Source organism: Meriones unguiculatus, chromosome 3 (genome assembly GCF_030254825.1).
Source record: "Meriones unguiculatus strain TT.TT164.6M chromosome 3, Bangor_MerUng_6.1, whole genome shotgun sequence".
In the NCBI taxonomy this organism is placed as follows: Eukaryota; Metazoa; Chordata; class Mammalia; order Rodentia; family Muridae; genus Meriones; species Meriones unguiculatus.
The window spans coordinates 75,076,438-75,095,551 of record NC_083351.1 but is presented as its reverse complement, the minus strand read 5'-3'; the positions used below and the strand labels follow the sequence as shown (position 1 = coordinate 75,095,551).

The 19,114-nt window shown below is 39.6% G+C and overlaps 1 protein-coding gene, 1 long non-coding RNA gene and 1 pseudogene across 2 annotated transcripts in view; 1 reads left to right on the top strand and 2 right to left on the bottom strand.

The window, feature by feature from the left end:
* Positions 1-19,114, top strand: part of Exoc4 (exocyst complex component 4) — an 817,398-nt gene that overhangs the window by 755,389 nt on the left and 42,895 nt on the right. Inside the window, exons 16-17 of the mRNA XM_060380213.1 lie at positions 297-475; positions 3,987-4,146. Coding sequence (XP_060236196.1) covers positions 297-475; positions 3,987-4,146 — 339 coding nt within the window. The remainder of the gene's footprint in view (positions 1-296; positions 476-3,986; positions 4,147-19,114) is intronic.
* LOC132653097 (uncharacterized) overlaps positions 1-19,114 on the bottom strand; it is a 103,239-nt gene that overhangs the window by 47,695 nt on the left and 36,430 nt on the right. The window lies entirely within an intron of this gene.
* On the bottom strand, positions 3,016-3,474 carry LOC132652771 (large ribosomal subunit protein eL21-like; annotated as a pseudogene).

Here is a 19,114-nt window from a genome sequence, read left to right as displayed (position 1 = left end):
GTAGGCTCCTGTCCTGTTACTTGTTTTCTCCTACATCCAATGGTGGGATCTAGAGAAGATCATCCTGAGTGAAGTATCCCAGAAGGAGAAAGAAATACATGGTATATACTTACTTATAAGTGGGTACTAGAACTATAAGATAGGATAAATATACTGAAATATGTACACCTAAAGAAGAAAGACAAAAAAAGAGGACCCAGGATAAGATGATCAATCCTCACTTAGAAAGACAAATGGGATGGACATTGGATATAGGGGGAAATTGTTTTAATCGCTTGCTCATTCCTATCTTTCAGAGTTCATTGTTTCCACTATCTCATCCCTCTGGCAAAGGAGGGGAACTATGCTATCGTTGCCAATGTGGAAAGTATGGATTATGACCCTCTGGTGGTCAAGCTCAACAAAGACATCAGTGCCATGGAAGAGGCCATGAGCGCCAGCCTCCAGCAGCACAAGTTCCAGTATATCTTTGAAGGTCAGACCTTACTGCTTGTGTCCAGGAGCTTGGGAGGGAAGATGGTAAAGATGGTCATGAGTTTCTGTATTCTAAATGTTCAGAATGTTGTTCGCTAGTATGTCTGGATTAAAACTGTTGCACCTAGCTTCATGTACGAGTGGATAGATGGTGACTGCTCCCTGCTCCTGGCTGACAGGGAGATTTTTACCTGTTCCTTGGCTTTTTCTGAGACTTGGGCAAATGTGCAGAGTGAACCACAGATCAACTTGAGAAGAGCTTGTTTAAAGAAAGAAAGAAGGAGAAAAAAAGAAAAGGTTCATAGCAACACAGACAGTGAGGGAGGAGCACTGAGAAACCTGCTTTGGGTCACATAGTGCCTGGTGGGGGAAGTTTCTCTCAGAGAATGCATTACTCTCCGAAGTGAACAGACTCCTTGCTCTGCAATAACAAGGGCAGCTGCTACCACCAGTGCCTCTATCAGCTGTCTCCATCAGGAGGGCCATGGGAGACAGTATTACCTAGAGCTATTTGCCTTCAAACGTCTAAAAAATATGGTGCCAGCCAGATAGTTCTTCATGCTGAATTCTACCATAGAACCTTTCCTCTATAATCCAGTACCTAAAATAACTAAGCTATGAAGAGAAAAGGTTTATTTTCCTGTATATGATAAAGAGGTTCCACTGCTTTTAGGTGAGTTAGGGTAGGTGAGGAGGCCAGAAGGCAGGGGCCAGGAGCTAATGACAGAACTGATGACCTTGTGTCCAGAGTGGTGAGTAAAGAGACCAATATCTCACACTGCTCCATCACCCCAGACCTCAGTCCTAAATATCCCACCTCCTGCTGAGGACAACCAAAAGAACCAGGCCCTTAGCACAGATCTCTGCAGGGCTTCCAATTTTATCCTTTTTGATTTGTTTTTCAAAGTATGGGCCTGGATATTAGAAGTTGTCACTATCTTCACACAGAACAGGACAGTTAAGAAAGTGCAGTGCCTAAAGACTGTGAGAAGCTACAGATGACTAGATATCAGTACATGGCCGTTGCTGGCTTTAGGAGCATAGCAGTTTTGCAGTCCTTGCCCCAGAATAGGTGAAATCCTGGTTTACTATGAAATTCTTAAAATGGAGCCATGAAGATGGAAATGTGTCATGAAGAAGATTGTACCAAAAGATGCAAGTAATTGTGACATTAGCTAGCCTTGTGACACTGGACTTGAGTTGTCTGCAGCTTCAAACCACTGTGTCCATCAGAGCCTCTGCCACTGTTCTCTTTCCACACAGAGCTTTCTCTTTGTTCCTGCTGTGGCTGGTCCAAGCCCTACATCTCCACTGTGGTCTGTTTATGTGCTTGAGTTTATTTAATTAGATTTTAAGTTATTAATATTTTATTTCTTAAAAATAAGACACACCCCTTCATCACCTACACTTTATCACACCATATTTTACTCTGGCCAACCAGACTTTAACATGGAACGTTTTCTAGCTTAAATGTCAGGTCCATGTTGTGTTTCTTTTTCTTGGAGTCCAAATCTTTTTCTTCACTGTAAATAGCATAAACAAATCTGTGGTCTTGAAGGAATGTTGGTTGAGGATAGCTAAAGCAAGAGGGAATGCCTTGTCTCTGGCCTCTTCTACTTTGGTCACAGCCAAGGAGAAACTCACTGTGGAGCTTGAGGAAGCCATGGAACCTGCAATGGGTACTGTTTGCTGCTCTGAGTCTAGCTGCCATGAGGGACTCAGACCGTAGGAAGGCAGGATAGCCTTGATGGTGAACTCACAGTGGTGGCTCTTGAGGAGAATATCCTGCTACAGGCCAGCTCTGCAGAAATGGGACAATCTGAAGAACATTTAAAATTAAGTTCACCTTTTAAAAGTATTTACCTATAACTACTGTAGGTTGCATTAAACCATCATTCCTCAGTATGGCTATCCAAAAGGAGTCCTGGGGCTAGAAAGATGGCTCAGCTGTTAAAGGCTATTTTCACAACTGAAAAGACAAAAGGAATTCTTCTAGTTTATTGATGTCCTCAGATAATACTACCAAATTTTATGGCAGTACTTAAAGGCTGGAAATTTGGCTCAGTTGGGAGAGCAGTTGGCCTAGTGTGCACAAAAAGCCTTAGGTCAATCCCCAGCATAAATAAACCTGCCCAGCATGGTAGCACAAGCCTGTAATACCAGCATTTGAGAGATGGAGGCAGGAGGGTCAGAGTTTGAGGCCAGTCTGAAATATGAGACCTGTTTCAATATAAATATATCAAGCAAACAAAAACAAGATTAATAGGATAATCCTTCAAATGTAAGAACAAACTACTTTCAGTACAGATATCTATGGATATCTCCTGGGAATTGAACCATGAACTGACAGTCTAAAGAGAAAAATGCTGTTTCTTTCTGTTATTATGTTACACTTCACCCCATTGTTAATGCTAAGATCCATTATCATTGTTTCCAGGAGCCCATATTTTATTGATTTTTTTTTAGCAATTTGAAGTTTAAATATTAGCATTATTGTTGTTGTTTTATTTATCTTTACAGTCCTTTATTTCTTTTCGTACATTAGGCCATGAATTTGTATGGAATGGGCTCCAACAGCTCAGGCTCCTTCCCATTAGTCCTCACAAAGTATGCTGTTCTGGGTGACACAAGCTGGCATTTGTTTGAACCCAGGTGCCCTTCTCTTTGGCTTCCTCTTTCTTCTAACCACTTCCTTCCACCGCTTCAAGAAGCTGTTTGGCTCAATACACACATTGATTCTCTTGGCAAGAATCTTGCCTTTAACTTGCTTGTTCACAGTGATGGATATGGCGTGCTAGGTAATGGTGTAGGCTCTTCCAGTTTTGCATTGCTAACACTTATGGAGCATTCCTTTTGAACAATGTCCATTCCTTTGATGTCTACAGTATGACTCTTCTTGTAGATTTGCATGTGTATGGCCAAAGGAACAACTCCATGTTTCCTAAAAAGCCTAGAGAATATAAAGCAACTTTTCCTCCACTTTCCCTTTGTGTCTGTCATTTTTGTGAGTTACTGGAAGATCATTAATTCATGGAAAGCTAAATATTAACATTATTGTTCATAATGTTCAAATTAGGACTGACTTATTTTTACATATGTAAGTTTCCAATCATGTTCAAAATGTGGATTCGCTTCTGTTTCATGACTAGGAAAGGAAACCAAACGGATCACTGTGGTATTTGTGTTTCTTTTCTGTTCTCCAAATATCTGCACATACAGTAGGGTTTCCTTCCCATGTTTATAGCTTCTAGCACCCTGGCTTATTCTTTAAGCTGTATGGATGGTGGCTTTAGATGAGTGTGACAGTGCTGGGTTGTGAATATGCCAGGTTTTCCCATTTGTAACTTCTAAAACAGTGTCGAAGTATTCTAAAGTAATTGTAGAATTAGCTGTTTTCTTGAGGCATTTAAACCTATAGAGGATGAAAAATAATTATCTTACATATACATTTAAGCCAGTTGCCATTAACAAATCTTTTCTTCTCTCTTTACTACACTGTGCTGACCCCTCAGGTCTAGGACACCTTATCTCCTGCATCCTCATTAATGGAGCCCAGTACTTCCGGCGCATCAGTGAGTCTGGCATCAAGAAAATGTGTAGGAACATTTTTGTACTTCAGCAGAATTTGACCAACATCACCATGTCACGGGAGGCAGACTTGGACTTTGCAAGGTATATAGGACTGTTGGGCTAGGTTTCTCCTACCAAAGCTCGTTGCCTGTAATGAGCTGCTCTTAACTAAAAATCAAAGAGTCAAACAAGAATAACTTATCTTTGAAAAAGAAAGAAAGATGGCTAGAGAAATAGTTCGGCAGTTAAAGTATTTGTGATGCAAGCAAAAGGACCAGTGTTCAAACTCTCAGAATCCATGTAGATGCCATGTGAGTGGGTGTGGCAGCTCCTCTGTGATGCCATCATTAGCAGGAAGAGACTTAAGACTCCCCAGATGAGGCCTGGGTTTTATTAGGAGATGTGCCTCCCTGAGTAAGGTAGATGAATGAGAAGAGGGTATCTGACATCAAACTCGGGCCTCCACATGTGAGCACACATACATGCAAACGTGCATACTCATATGCATTCTCATCAAACACTCATACATGAAAAGAAGGGAAGAAGAATAAAGGAAGGCAGTATTCTTAAGTGACAGAAACAGTAATTCTATAACACTCTAATTAAAGTTGAACATCCCCACCGTCTAACCCAGGTTGTTTATTTTTTAAATATTCTTTACACTTATTTTGTGGCAGGGGGAGGGGGAATAGGGTGGGAGGAGTGCACGCTGTAGAGTGCGTGTGGAAATAGATCAGAGATTGAAGAACTACTGGGGTTCTCCTTCCACCACATAGGTTCTAGGATTGAACCAGGTCATCAGTCTTGGTGACAAGTATCTTTACCTGCTGAGCTACCTCACTGGCCTCAAACATAAATTCTTCATGCTATAAAGCATTGGTGACCTTTTTTGAGTGAAGGAGTAATATATGCACATTTCACAAGATCTATAAGGTGGTGAACCATTAGCCTAGAGACAGTGGGTGATACATGTTCTACCCTCTGGCTTTGAGTACCTATGCTGTATGTATTTGACTTCCCAAACATACATATGCACATTTCTCCTTCTACAAAATTGAAACTATGGTAATGTAACTTAAAATGCATTCATTGCATTTTGCAATATCAGCAATAATCTTTGAGAACATGATTTTTCAGACACTCACTTGCACTTATAGAAAATTTTACTTTCAATAACTGAACAAATCCATGGTATAAAGTAACAGAATTTTATTTTTAATCACTTTGGATGTCAGCATTTTTACATGTTGTTTCTCTCTTGGTAAACAAGTACTGAATTTACTGTTTCGTGCCTGTTCTGACACTGTTTCTGCTTTGACCCAATTGAAACCTGTCCAGTCTACTTCCCCCTGGGAGAGGAGTCATTGCCCTTTATTTCTCAAGGTTTGCGCATCTCGATTCTCAATGTTTCCTGTTAAGACGCTTTTTCAAACGTAGGGTTAATTCTGTTTTACTCCACTTGGTCTCCGTATTGTTAAAAAATCAAACTCTTGGTGCTTTACTGACAGTTCAAACTGTTTTGTAGAACATGGATGACAGTATGTTAGCAGCTCCTCCACCTTTCCCCATGCTGCTACTTACAGATAGGTGAATTAGTCCACAAACTTCATTTCCAAGTGACTTTTTAGCTCAGAAAATGCTTGCTTTTTAGTAATTCACAATGTTTCTGCCCATTTGTTACTACTGTTTCTTTACATTTGACTTTTAGATTCCTTTAGAAGTTCTGGAAAAATTAAATAGTTTTTGGGTATTTAAGAGAATATACACTATCATGTGACTTTGACTAAGATTATGACATCTGTGCTGGCGTCTTTGAATTTTAAAATGGCCCACATGTATTGTTTTTGACTTTTCTTCTCTGATCTGCTGTTTTGCTACCCATTTGCTTCTCTGTCCTTCTCGCTTCCCTATATTTTTCTACTGTTTACAGGAAAAGAGTGATGTGTGTGTGTGTGTGTGTGTGTGTGTGTGTTTTCATTAAATTCCATGTTTTAGGATAAGTTTGGTGGAAGGCTCCCTTGTTCAGATTAGGGAAACCAGGTGTGACTGAATGCTGCGTTTATTTGGCCACTCTTAGGGGAAATGATCTCATTATTGAATTAGTCTATCCATAATAACATTGACAAGGGGAAGTTAAGAACATGGAGGCCTCAGGGATACAAAAGAGCCATTACTAATTCTCTGAGGACTATAATTCCTAAATTCAATCATCGTTTTTTAAATGATTTTTTTTTATTTAGCTGAAATAAGTAAATTAACACAGTACTTGGCAGACAGTATGGGGCCCAAATACATGCTAGGAAAAAAAAAAACCCAGCATCTGCATCATGAGGCTCTGATGGGGTAGCCCTGAGATTGGCATCAGGTCCAGTGAACAGTTCCGCAGGGCATTACTGAATATCAACTCAGTTATGCCTTTCACAATTGGGTTTCTGAAGTATGTCCAAGGAGTAAGTAAAAGGTGTTACCCCCATTCTAGAATGGGTTTTGCAGGCTAGTGTGAAGAGACAGCACAGGAGGGTGCTGTACTCTGGGTCCTGGTTCAGACAGCATCTCTCCTTACTAAATGGGGAGCTTCACACTGTTTCCTCTGTGCTTAGAACAAGGGAAATGATCAGTAGAGGTGGTGAGAAACTGCGTCGATGCCAAACCAAGGCTGATGAAGAGTTTGCAAAATGACCAGTTAGGCTCTCTGCCCTGAAAGTTTTAATTAGCAAATATAGACAATTTTCTATCCACTCATAAGAACCAAGAATATCTCTCAATGTTGTAAAGCAGAAGATATCAAAAATAGTAGCATAGCCCTGCCAGACCATGGTCTCTTTCTTTCTCATTTGCTCTTGTTTTCATATGGACGTATTTTATAGCCTTTTCCCCCCTCCTTTTTAAAGTGGGGGCTAGTTTTCTGAAATGGTCTTCATGAATTCTTGTGTAAAATAAACACCAAAACAGCCAGAACTAACAGGCTGCAGCAGTGTGCCTCAGCATTCCTCAAGCAGTGTCTAATCAAGCGTGGACAGCGGCATCTGTATTTGCAGTGAATCGCTATAGAAATGTTATCTTCTAACAAGTAATTAATCACCAGTCGCTGTGTGTCAAAAAACTGACTTAACAAGAAGTTATACAGCGTTTGTAGGTTTTTTTCTGCCACTGCACTCCTGGCCAGTCAAAAATCCAGCACCTTTCTGTAATAAGGGATGTGTAATGATTCTGCTTCTGTTGACTCTCCTGCCCAGGGCATCTTTACACACTGCACTCTAATCTACAGAGGTAGATTAGGTGAGCAGAGAACCAAGACAACCTGAACATTACCAGGACTGCTGAGAGCTCTGTCCTCCATGGTGGTGATCACTTAGATTTTGCTGTAGTTTTGACTCTTTATCCCACTGTTTAATCCAAAAGATCCCCTGCCCAAGAAAATAATAGCAGATTAACTAGAGAGGTTTGGGCTCTCTAAGAGTGTCTGTAATGTCTGTCATTCCATCCATCAAAGCTCATCTAAACTTGAGCTGCCATGTTCATTTACAGAAATAAGTCAGCAAAGCTACCATGGATTCCATGTGGCAGGAAGAGGCTACGGCACAAGTGTAATGAGGTGTATAATAGGATTATCCAACAGTCTTTGCAGATGAGGCAAAGCCCTTTTTCAAAAAGAATGTACCAATTTTTTTCCCAGTTATTCTTCGCTTTCTCAAGTCTTCCTTTTGTGGGGGTTATAATGTTTAAGTTTGAATTTGGGTTTTGTTGGGGGTTTTTTGTTTTGTTTTGTTTTAAGATTATTTGGGGGGGGGGTTTCTGTTCTTTGGCTTTCGTTTTTGGTTGGTTGGTTGTTGCTTTTTCAAGACAGGGTTTCTTTGTGTAGCGTTGGCTGTCCTGGACTTACCTTTTAGACCAGGCTGGCCTCAAACTCATAGAGATCTGCCTGCCTCTGCCTTCCAGAGTGCTGGGATTACAGACATGCACTAAGATTACAGCTCCAAGTGCTGATTTTAAGGTATAGCTTCTAAGCCTGTCAATTTGTTGTTGTTGTTGTTGTGTATATCCCATACTGCTTTGTTTCTTCATTTCCTCTTTGGAGATATGGCTCCCCCACCACAATGCACATTTTGCATTTCTTTAAACAAATATCTTCATTTAAACCTCTCAAAGATAAGGAAATGAAAGCTGAAGTTCAGGAAGCATCAAGGAGGCCAATCCTAAAATGGAAAACAGAATATTTCTTTACACTATTATTCCTTTTGTCAATGAACAGATTTTTTTTGGAAGTGTGTCCTCTTTCTTGGTCCTCCCTGGTGGACCTTGCATTGTTAGGAGAGAGAGTACAAACTAATGGACAGGTAAGATGTGAGGTACCTCAGGTAATGTGAGTGGGTCAGTTCTGCTGAAACTGCAAATATGAATGTACATTGTTATGAGGCAAAATACAAACTAGTAGGTAAAATGGAAAGCATGTCAGCTTTTCAAACACACTAAAATGCAAAACTAAGCTTAAAAATGAAAATTGAGAGTGACAGGGTGTAATTTCAATTTTCATGAGAGCCCTTAATGAAATGAGAATATTTAAGGGGGAGAGGGCACCTATAGGAAAAGTGGGAACAAGCCTTCAGTATAGCTAAGGAAAGACCATACCAGGAAAAAGGACTCTAAGGATGAAAACCCAGAGAAGAGTATACTTGACTATGAAAGCAGTAAAAAGGTAGGTATGGATAAAATAAGCAAGAAGAGTAAGACCATAAATGTATTCAAAGGAGCTAAGATCTTGAATGCCATTATAAGGACCTTGGCTTTTATTTAGAAAGAAGTAGAAAACTACTAACATTGGAGGAAGAAAAATACCACAGTCTGAATGTTCCTGTCTGCTCTGATGATAATCGGAGGACTAAGGAGGAGAAGTTGAAGGCCAGCACATAAGCAGAAAGATCCATTAGAAAACAGCAATAGTCATTCTCTAGGTAAACAGTGGTGACCCAGACCAATCAGCACTGGGAAAATGAGAAGTTGGTTTGGGCTAGATTATAATAATCAAGCTGACAGGATGTACCAGTGATCATTTTCTTCTGAGCAATTCAAAGCAATGAGTTTTTAATGTACTGAACCAGACTATGGATAAAGCTAGGTGAGTTTGGAGAGGGAGAATACCAAAAGTATGAGTTTGATACAATCAGTTTGGTATGCCTCTCTTATAGATATGGATGGAGATAGGAAGGACTTGAGTAAGAGACCTAGAATGTGGGAGAGTCTGGCCTAGAGAGAAGAGTTTGGGAACCGTCTTGACCATTATTTATATTTTCTCATCTTCCCTGTGTAACTTGTCTAAAATAGCAGCCAGCCTCAAGCGAAACAGGTTCCTCTTATTTTGTAGTAGGCTTGAATGTGATTAGAGCAAAAAAAAAAAAAAAAAAAAAAAAAAAGTGCTACCAGAAAGTCTGTACTATAATATGTAAAAGGCCAAATCCGCAGCATCTTGTTTATCAAGGTCAACATCAACATTCATGAATCATGTTTACAATGTATGGCTTTGATACCATGTGATGAAATTGGCACTTTACCTCCGTGGTCTTTCCCCAAGCCTGTAATATATCTAAATTCCAAAAAAAGACATCAGAAAGATTCTTTATAGGGGTAGTTATAAAATAACTGACCAGCACTCCTCAATAGTTTCAAAGCCATTGGAAACAAAACAAAACAAAAAGTTGGTGACAGTATCTCAGCCATGAGGAACCCAGGAAACATGACAACTAAGTGTCTCTCCTATCCTGGATGGAGTCCTGAGTAGAAAGAGCATGCAGTAAAACAGAGAAAGGCTGGGTGAAGTTGGGTTGCAGTTAATGATGGCAGATTAATATTGTTCACTAGTTGTGATAAATGTGCCGTACTATTATAAGATGCTGTTAATAAGAATAATTAATACAAATCACTTGGCAAGTTTGTGCTACCTTTTCAGCTTTTTTATTTACTCAATTATTTTAAAATAGATTATGAAAATATTGTCAATGATATGCCATGAAGAACTACAAGTGAATGATTTGTGTTGATCATGAGAAGATGCTCAGCATCATTTATTAGAGAAGTGAAAATCAAAACAACGATACACTACTCATATCCATAGGACTTCACAGTCCAAAAAATATATATATGTGAAAGATCTGGCTGTTTGGGTAAGAGCACTGGCTGCTCTTCCAGAAGACACAGGATCAATTGCCAGCATCTACATAGTGACTCACAACTGTTTGTAATTCCAGTTCCAGGGGACCCAATGCCCTCTTCTGGCCTCTATGGGCAATGCACTCTCAAGGTGCAGAGATATGTGCAGGCAAACATCTATATACATAAAATAAAAATAATGTTTTAAGTGTTGACAAGAATACAAAGAAACTAGAATCCTCATTTATGCTAGTGAGAAAATAAAACATACAGTAGCCTTATAAAGCAATTTATCCCTTCATCAAAAAGTTAAAAATCGATTTGTCATATGACTCAGTAATTCTACCCAGGAGAAATGAAAAAAATACATGTTCGCAAATATTTCTACCCAAACTTTATAGCAGTGGTATTTATAAATAACTGATTAATGAATGAAATGTAAGTCCATCAATAGAAACTATTTGGCCATAAAATGAAACTTAATAAATAATGATCCTTTAAACATGAGGCTAAATTAAAGAAGCTGGTCATGAATGGCTACCTCTTGTGTTACTCTATATGAAATGTCCAAAATAGGCAAATCTATAGAGCTAGCAGTTACTTACAGTTTGGGGGTTGTGAGGAAATGAAGATGTGGATTCAGGATTTCTTTTGGGAATGACTAACATGTTCTAAAATAGATTTTGCAGATGGCTGTACAACTCTGAATATATTAAATGATCTTGAACTCTATACTTCAAATATGGAAATTATATGGTAGCTGAATTATATTGCAATAGGTTTTTTTTTTTTTTAATGTTGAGCTTTAAAGCTTTTAAAGTCCCAAATGATTTGTCATGGAAAATGAGTAGCTCAAGTTTTATACTCAAATTAATAGAGAACTTTGTCAAGGAAATATCCTACTCGTTTTTGCATTTCCCTAATCATCTGAGAGGTGAACAATCAAGGAAGAATTTGTAAGGAAGTGATGCATAATTTTAATACTAAGTAGAATTATCTAGAGTTGGGGGAAGAGTCATTCAAGCAGAAAGCAGGGACAATGGAAGGTTGAGGCCTGCGGGAAGTGAAATTCCCTTTGGGTAAGCTATGAATGATGACACCTTCTTGTCTATAACTCAAAACATAACCCTGATCATTTCCCTTGCCCTAATTTATTTTTTTTAAGATTTATTTATTATTCACACCGTATTCTGTTGTGTGCCTGCAGCCCAGAAGAGGGCACCAGATCACATTATAGATGGTTATGAGCCACCATGTGGTTGTTGGGAATTGAACTCAGGACCTTTCGGAAGAACAGCCAGTGCTCTTCCCCTCTGAGCCATCTCTCCAGCCCCCTATTTTTTGTTTTAATATACCTAGCCTATTTTACATCTGCTTGTTCTTACCTTGTCTACCCCTAATAGAATGGGAGTTTCATAGGCAAGGCCTATTTTTATAAAGTTCACTGCAATAATCCCAGGACATACACTACACAAACATCCTCCAATGTCCAGAAAATGATTGCTGAAGGTGTGGTATGCAGGTCATGAATCAGCTCAGAGCTACCAGGAATGAAACAGATAAGGGAAGAGTGACAGAATTTAAAAGCTAGCTCGACTTAAGGAATGACTGAATGGTGAAGACAGAGAAAGGGGAGTTAGAGGATGACTCTGAAATATCTAACCACAGGATCAGCAAATAAGATAAGGGCACATTGGGAGGACTGGGCTTGATGTGGGAAGGCTCATCATGTGAGGATATATGTAAGATGCCTGTGGGACATTGGAGCAGAAATATCTAAGACACAACTAGGATCTTAACAGAAAGGGTGGAATTAAACAAACAGACATGGAGAAGCATCAGCATGGAGCCATCCAAAGCTCTTAGGGAAGAGAATAGTCCTCTGAGGAAGACCTGACAGTGAAGGGCATGGGAAAGAAGGACCACCAGGACAAGATAGGAAAGAAAGGGTCCATAGGACAAGGACAGGAAGAGGATGATGCATAAAAGCCAACAGAGCACATAGCTTTGCTGCCACCTGCATAGAAATGCTCCTTTGCCTATCTATGAGTCCCAATGAATGAAAGCCTCATCTCCTCTCAAGTCATCCACACCCCCTGTGATCTCACCTACCCAGATTCTTCCTCAAGGTTACAGAAGGAGCCCAACCCAGGAACTAAACATGCTAAGTGGGACCCCTGCTTTCTTTATCTTTGGCCTTTGTACTTTGCTAAGTCCAGGAATGAGAATGATCTCTGGCATGTCTGAGAATGTTGAATTCCTCCCACTGGGGCTGTTATGTACACTTATTTTCCACAGGTTTATTGCAGAGGGACATTATTGTGGTTTTGTTGTTATTGTTGTTGTTGTTTAGTTTGGATTTTTATTTGTTTATTTGTTTGGTTGTTTGGTTTTTTGTTTTGTTTTGTTTGCAGGAAGGTTTGTTTTTCCTTTCTGGAGTGACCAGGGCACAGCTTCTTAGAAAATTAGCAATGACATGCTGCCACCTGCTGGAAACACCCACAACCATCAGGACAGACCTGCGATCTGCAGGGCACTGTTCCTGAGGTTAGATAGACTTTAGTAACTGGAGTGAAAACAGTGACTGCCTCCCTTTGCAGGCTCCATTCTCTGTGCTTGGCCAGATGAACAATTTTGTTTCTGAGAAAGAAACAAAATGTTCTCTGCATCTTTTTCATCAGTCATATTTTTAATTGCTTTATCTTGAAATCAGTCATATCTTTCTTTCTTTCCAATTTCAGCCTCTTTTGCAAGCTTTCCTTTAGTGCTTCATTTGACCAGTAGCCATTTGGATTTTTGGTCAAACAAGAGAGGTTGGTCTTCAGCCAAAATTTTTTTTAGTAATGATGACCTCTAAAAGTTCTAAGAAGTTGCTTTAATTCAGTAGTAATTAAGAAGAAGAAGAAGAAGAAGAAGAAGAAGAAGAAGAAGAAGAAGAAGAAGAAGAAGAAGAAGAAACTAGCCTTGACTCCTAGCAGCCAGGAAAAACTGGTAATTGATAGTTTTATAGCTTTTACTGCATGGTATTTTTTTTAAAAGGTCCCTATTAATAAAATGCAGTAATAAAAGAAAAATGTGTATAATTTTATTTCTGAAAATGTTTTCTTAAGGACCTCCTATAAGAATATTTAAATAATGTTACTCTTCTTGAGTTTAACCTTCTTTTGACTTTGCTACTCATTTCTGCATATATCATTTTCTTCTGGTCTTGCCTCTCTTGAGTTTACAATTCTTAAAGCAGATTTCATACATTGCAACAACTAATTGGTCTCTAATTACTATCCTCCACAGAGTGGCTGAAAACAATGAGTGCTCATAATCTTCCCAGAAAAAAAAAAAAAAAGCCTGTCTGCAGTTTGAGTTCTCATAGATAGATATGCCTCATATATAGTGGCCTTGATTGAGTAAGATCTACTTAAATTATCAGTTCTCGTCATGATAACAAATAGTCAGTTTGTAACTTGGGGTTCTTCAAGATTCTTAGCAGACAGTGACAATCTTTCCACTGTGGCTTATTTGCTGGAACTGCTGTTTCTCAGAGGCTAGCATAGAGGGCAGGTGCTGCTATACAGTGAAGATCCCAAGGAACAGAAACTACAATTAACTTACCCGCCATCTCTCATCATATTATGTATCTATATATCCTTCAGTGCCTCTGCAGTCTCATGCTGAAGAAATTAAGTTAGGGGAGGCTGGAGAGATGGCTCGGTGGTTAAGAGCACTGTCTGCTCTTCCAGAGGACCTGAGTTCAATTCCCAGCAACCACATGGTGGCTCACAACCATCTATACTAGGGTCTGATGCTCTCTTCTGTCATGCAGGTATACATTCAGTCAGAACATTCATATACATAAAATAAATAAACCTTTAAAAAAAAAAAGAAATTAAGTTAGCCTTCCCAGTGAGGCTGTTTTTCTGCTTGGAAAGGAATGGGTTACACAATTCTATGAATAAAGCCCAAGAATAATCATTTATGGATTCTAGTAGAATTCTTACTGAAAAGCTGGAAGCTCACCCCTTTCTTATAAAAAAAAAATGTAGTGTTGAAATTAACATGTTTGAAATTCAGAAACACAGTCAGCTTAACCAATTAAGTGACTGAGGCTGGAGGACCTGAGTTCAGTCCCCCAAACACATATAAAAACAGCCGAGTTTGGTGGTCCACACTTACAATCCCAGCCGTGGGGAAATGGGACAGAAAGGTTCCTAAGGCTAAGTACAGCCTTGCTTACTTAATAAGCTCCATTTGTCTCAGAAGAAGTTGGATGACACCTGAGGAATGAGGCCAAAAGTCATTCTTTCTTTCTCTCTCTCTCTCTCTCTCTCTCTCTCTCTCTCTCTCTCTCAAACACACACATACACACACAGGAAATACCCTTTACATTGCTTTCCCCCTTTGCTGATCTGGAAAGACCCAACCTCAATGCTGAAAGAAATCCACATGGCCATGATGAAAAAAAATAGCTTTGCTCTCAAGTCTTCCCTAATGTGTCTGCCCGTATCATTTTTTTCTCTCTGTAATCCAGCTTTTTCTAACCTTTTGTACTCTGAAATTAATGCTGAAATTCTGTACTCTGAAATTGTGTGCTTAATTTTCACTTTTTTTGTTAATCTCACTTTTATTAGCATGTTCTTCTACCCACATAATCATAAAGAATTAGTTTTAGTTTCTGGGTGTCTACAGTTTATTATATATTTTATTTTCTCTTCTTTGTAATAGGCTCATATAAATTGAAATTTATAAACATGCTCTGGGCTTGAAAATATGTTTAGAATATATGAATTTACATGTGTTTCAGAGAGCATCCATCAATAAAAACAAATAGACTGCCAAGAAATAATTTTTATACCTAGTCTTACAGACCTATAGCAATAACTTCATATCTAAAACAAGGGCAGCTCCTAAAAGACAAATAGATTTGGTGTAAATTATCCGTAGACTAAAATATATTCCTTTTACATGTGATAATGAAGATACACCACTGTGGGAAAGCGTGGGTGCTTAAAGCTGGGTTGATATTTGCTTTTTCCACATTGGTTCTTTATAATTCTGTGTGTAGCGGTTACAGTCACATCTTTTAAAAAGGGGAATGTTTAAAGGGTTAAATAAATCCCGGGTTCTTAAATAATACCTGTAGGATCACACTTAGATCACTGGACATCAACAATCTCTTACCCATGTGAAGTTAAGACTATCATTTTGGTAAATATAAGGTCTCTGTTTTATATAACATTGTTTTTCAATTAGATTCTTAACACATAAATATATTATTTTCCTTTACTTTTTCTAGTTTTCCCTTACTTATTCCTGTAGAGTTCTGCTGGCTAGATTTTTTTCATTAATTATTCCTGTTGCATTTATAAACATATATAAATGCAACCTTCTGTCCATTTAATACTTGGTGTTAGATAACCAGTTATGGGGCTGGTCCCTGGGGAAGACTAATTCTGCCCATCTCAGCAGTCACTAATTGTGTGAGGATCTAGGATATTTCCCCATCCACATCACGTAGCAACTCATGCTCAGGTCTTGTTTAGGCTCCATGTTGTTGCTATGTTAAGGATGCAACTTTCCTGTCCTATATTGAAGAAAGCCTCCAAGCAGACATCCGGTCCTCTGGCCCTTACAGCTTTCTGCCTCCTCTTCCTTGATGTTCCCTGAGCCTTAAGTGTTGCTGTTGTAATATAGATATGTCAGCTAGGGCTGAGCACCCCACAGTCATCTGTTCTTTGCAGTTTGACCAATTATGGCTGGCTGTAATGGTCTCCATCTGCTTCAAAATAAAACTTTTTTATGAGGGATGAGAGCTACATTTATCTGTGGTATTTAGAGAAGTATTTAGAATGCAGTTTTACTAGTAATTTTAAATAGATTTCTTTAACAGTTTAAAGAGAGTTCCATGGTTGTGGGGGCTGGGGGGAATGATTTAACACCCTAGTCTGTGTGACAGGGTTAGTTTTGCTCAACCTTCTTATATTGTCTGCCCAAATGTCTGTCATGGAGTAGTACGTGTTCACAGCCCTAGACCATGCCTCAGAGCCATAGCACAAATTAAAGCCAGCGCTTGATCATCCACTTTCCTGACAAACTCAGGCTTTGCCCCCAAATGCATAGGCCTGCACTGCTAAAACAACAGGCAGCTTAACAGGTGGTTCCCGGGTACTGTCTTACATGGGAAGTCTTTTTACTCTATCTCTAAAAATTCTAATTAGATGGTTGAGAGTTTACCTAGATGTATGTGTGCAGTTTGACAGGCACCCGGAAGATCCTCAGGTAGGCAGTTTGTGGAGAGCCTGGGAGAAGTACTTACCTGACCTCACGTCTTTTGAAATTCATCCACTATCCTAGTAATGCACCCTCTGTTCTTCTTAAGGCTTACTTGTGTTCTCTGTCTTTCATTCTCTCCCTCCTTCTATCTCCCTTTCTTTCCCCTCTCCCTCCCTCTCTTCTCTCCTCCCTTCTCCTCCTCCCACTTCTGCAGGCAAAGAAAGTCAAAATGACTAAAAGTGCTAATCTGGCTATCTAGCCAGAATTTCTACTTTTCTGGTATCTGGGAGAATAGGAGCTGGTGCTCAGGATTGCGCCTATGGCTTCTCACATTCAACAATTCTGTTTTTCACTTTGAGTGAAAAACATACTCTGTAACATGCCTGAGATGCAGAACACTATTGCAGAACAGGTGTTGTGTCATGATTCTGCCCAACTGGAGGTGAATGTAAATGTTCTAAGCATGGCCAAGGCTGGCTAGGATAAGTGAACCATTGGTTAGATATAGTAAATGCATCTGCAGCTTACAGTATTTGCAGCTTATAGTGGATTCAAATCTGTCACAAGAAAAGATGTGTCTGTTTCATTTGTGAGTGACCAGCAAATTTAGCCCATAATCATTATATGAAATGGAGGAAGTGACCTCCCCTCATTTGGCTGAAGTTGCCCCATCTGTAAAATGATTTTAAACTAGAAGATCAGCAGTCATGTGATATTGTGCCAGAGACGGGATTCAGGGGATTGCTGTTCTGCTTCCACCTCCAGTTCTCAAAAGATTTTACCAGAGGAAAGTAGTTCACTCCAGTCTGTTTCCATAAAGAAACTGGGAATTTCTAAGGGGTACGCCTCTGCACTGGCCCTCTAGCTAATGCATATATGTGTTCATCGTGAACAAATGAGTGAAGAAAGAAGTTGTGTTGGCCTGTTTTTTCCCATAGTCAAAATCAGGCTTGAAGCATTTGTTCACCATACCAGCCGAAGAGCAAGACAGATATGGTAGAAGCTAGCTACTGCCTGTGCATGACCTATAAAGGTCTTAGTAGGCTCTAGACAGTAATTGACAAAGTAAACATGTGAGTACTCAAAAACATAAATGTCACATCCACCAGAGCTCTTCATCTGCTGTGCTGTGCTTTTCCAGTTGATAGAAAAGCTTTATTCAGATCAGCCATTGCACTTTTTCCCGGAGGCACTCTTAATCTTTGCATTCTAACCTTTAAAGACACAGGCTTCAGTTGCTGGTGTAATGATTTCTGTTGCCTGGCATCTGCATGTGCAGATTCCTCCAAAGAACTGCGCCTTCTATTTTCCTCTACTGCAGATGGAGTGAAATGAGAAAAACCCAAGTGGGGGTAGGGGGCAACCCCTGATTGACTTTCCTCTCTTGATACTCGAAGCTGGGAGGAGGGATCAATGGCCACAACTTTTCAGCAGACCTGAGCACCGTATCTCAGTCTCCTTTAGGCAATCTGTTTCACAGAGAAGCTGATTAAATATTTCGGAGGTATTGAGGATGGAGGAGGAGAGAGAGGCTGGGGATTTTTAGTGGCTAGAGCCTTTTATTGGCAACATTAAAGGCTTCATGATATATTCGACCAGAAATTAATTACAGCCCGGTTCCCCATTTCTCCCTTAGGTGACAGTCTTCTGTTGATGTGTGCCACTGAGAAAGTAATAATAGGTTTCAAATGTTTGTGAAAAACATAAAGTAATTATTTGCTGTGGTAAATCAGTCGTTTGAAGCCTCAGCTTTCTCTGCTCTGTGGATGTGGCAATCCATCTGTTTTCTTTTGTTAACTTTAATTATGGAGTATAGGAAGTTTTGTTGTTGTTTTTTTTTTCCCCCAGAAATTTGGACCTTTTTCCCCCTATTTCTTGGTTTCTTAGTTCTCCAGGGACATAAGTATTGAAATGATAATAACACATAAATACTATTTGAACAAGAGAAGCATATGTCTGCCAGGTTGCTGATTGCCTTAGTTAAAAAGCTTTGTGGCTATTGGCTAGGAGCTATTGGCCAGCTCCCCTAATGAGCCTCGGTATTTTCCATGTGCTGTGCAGAGGAATGAATTGGTTCTCAAGAGGTTAAGGCTCCACACCAGAGGCAGGTGCTGAAATAGCAGGTTCTTAAGCCACAGCCTAGAATTGCTTCTCCCCCTTTTAAATGAAAAATAATACAGTTTCCCAAGAGTACTTGCAGTTTCTTTCTTCAGGTACGTTTCTTCCGGCAGGATTCGTATAGACCAGCCTGGGAAATACTGGCCTCTGTTTGCTCACCGTGGCAAAGAGAGAAAGATCCCTTTTGCCAAGCATTCATAGGAGCCCTCCCCAGGAAGATGCACATGGTGGCACCCTACTGCACGCACTAAACTTGCAACCCCTAAAAATATGAACTGTCTTCTCATGTCTTCTCAGTGAATCTTAATATTGTATTTTCCTGTTCTGTCCAGTCTGTCCTGTCCATTCCTGAGCAGAGTGTTAAGCCCTCACTCCAGAGGTTTACCTTGTCTCCTAGACCATGCTTACCCTTTCTTGAAATGGGAAGTTTATTCTTCCTTTCCTAATGTTAATCTCTTTCTTGTTAATCTCTTTGAATCATTATTTGTGTTTAGAACCAAACATGAAAAGAGAATCATGCTGACTGGAGCTGTGTTGCCTT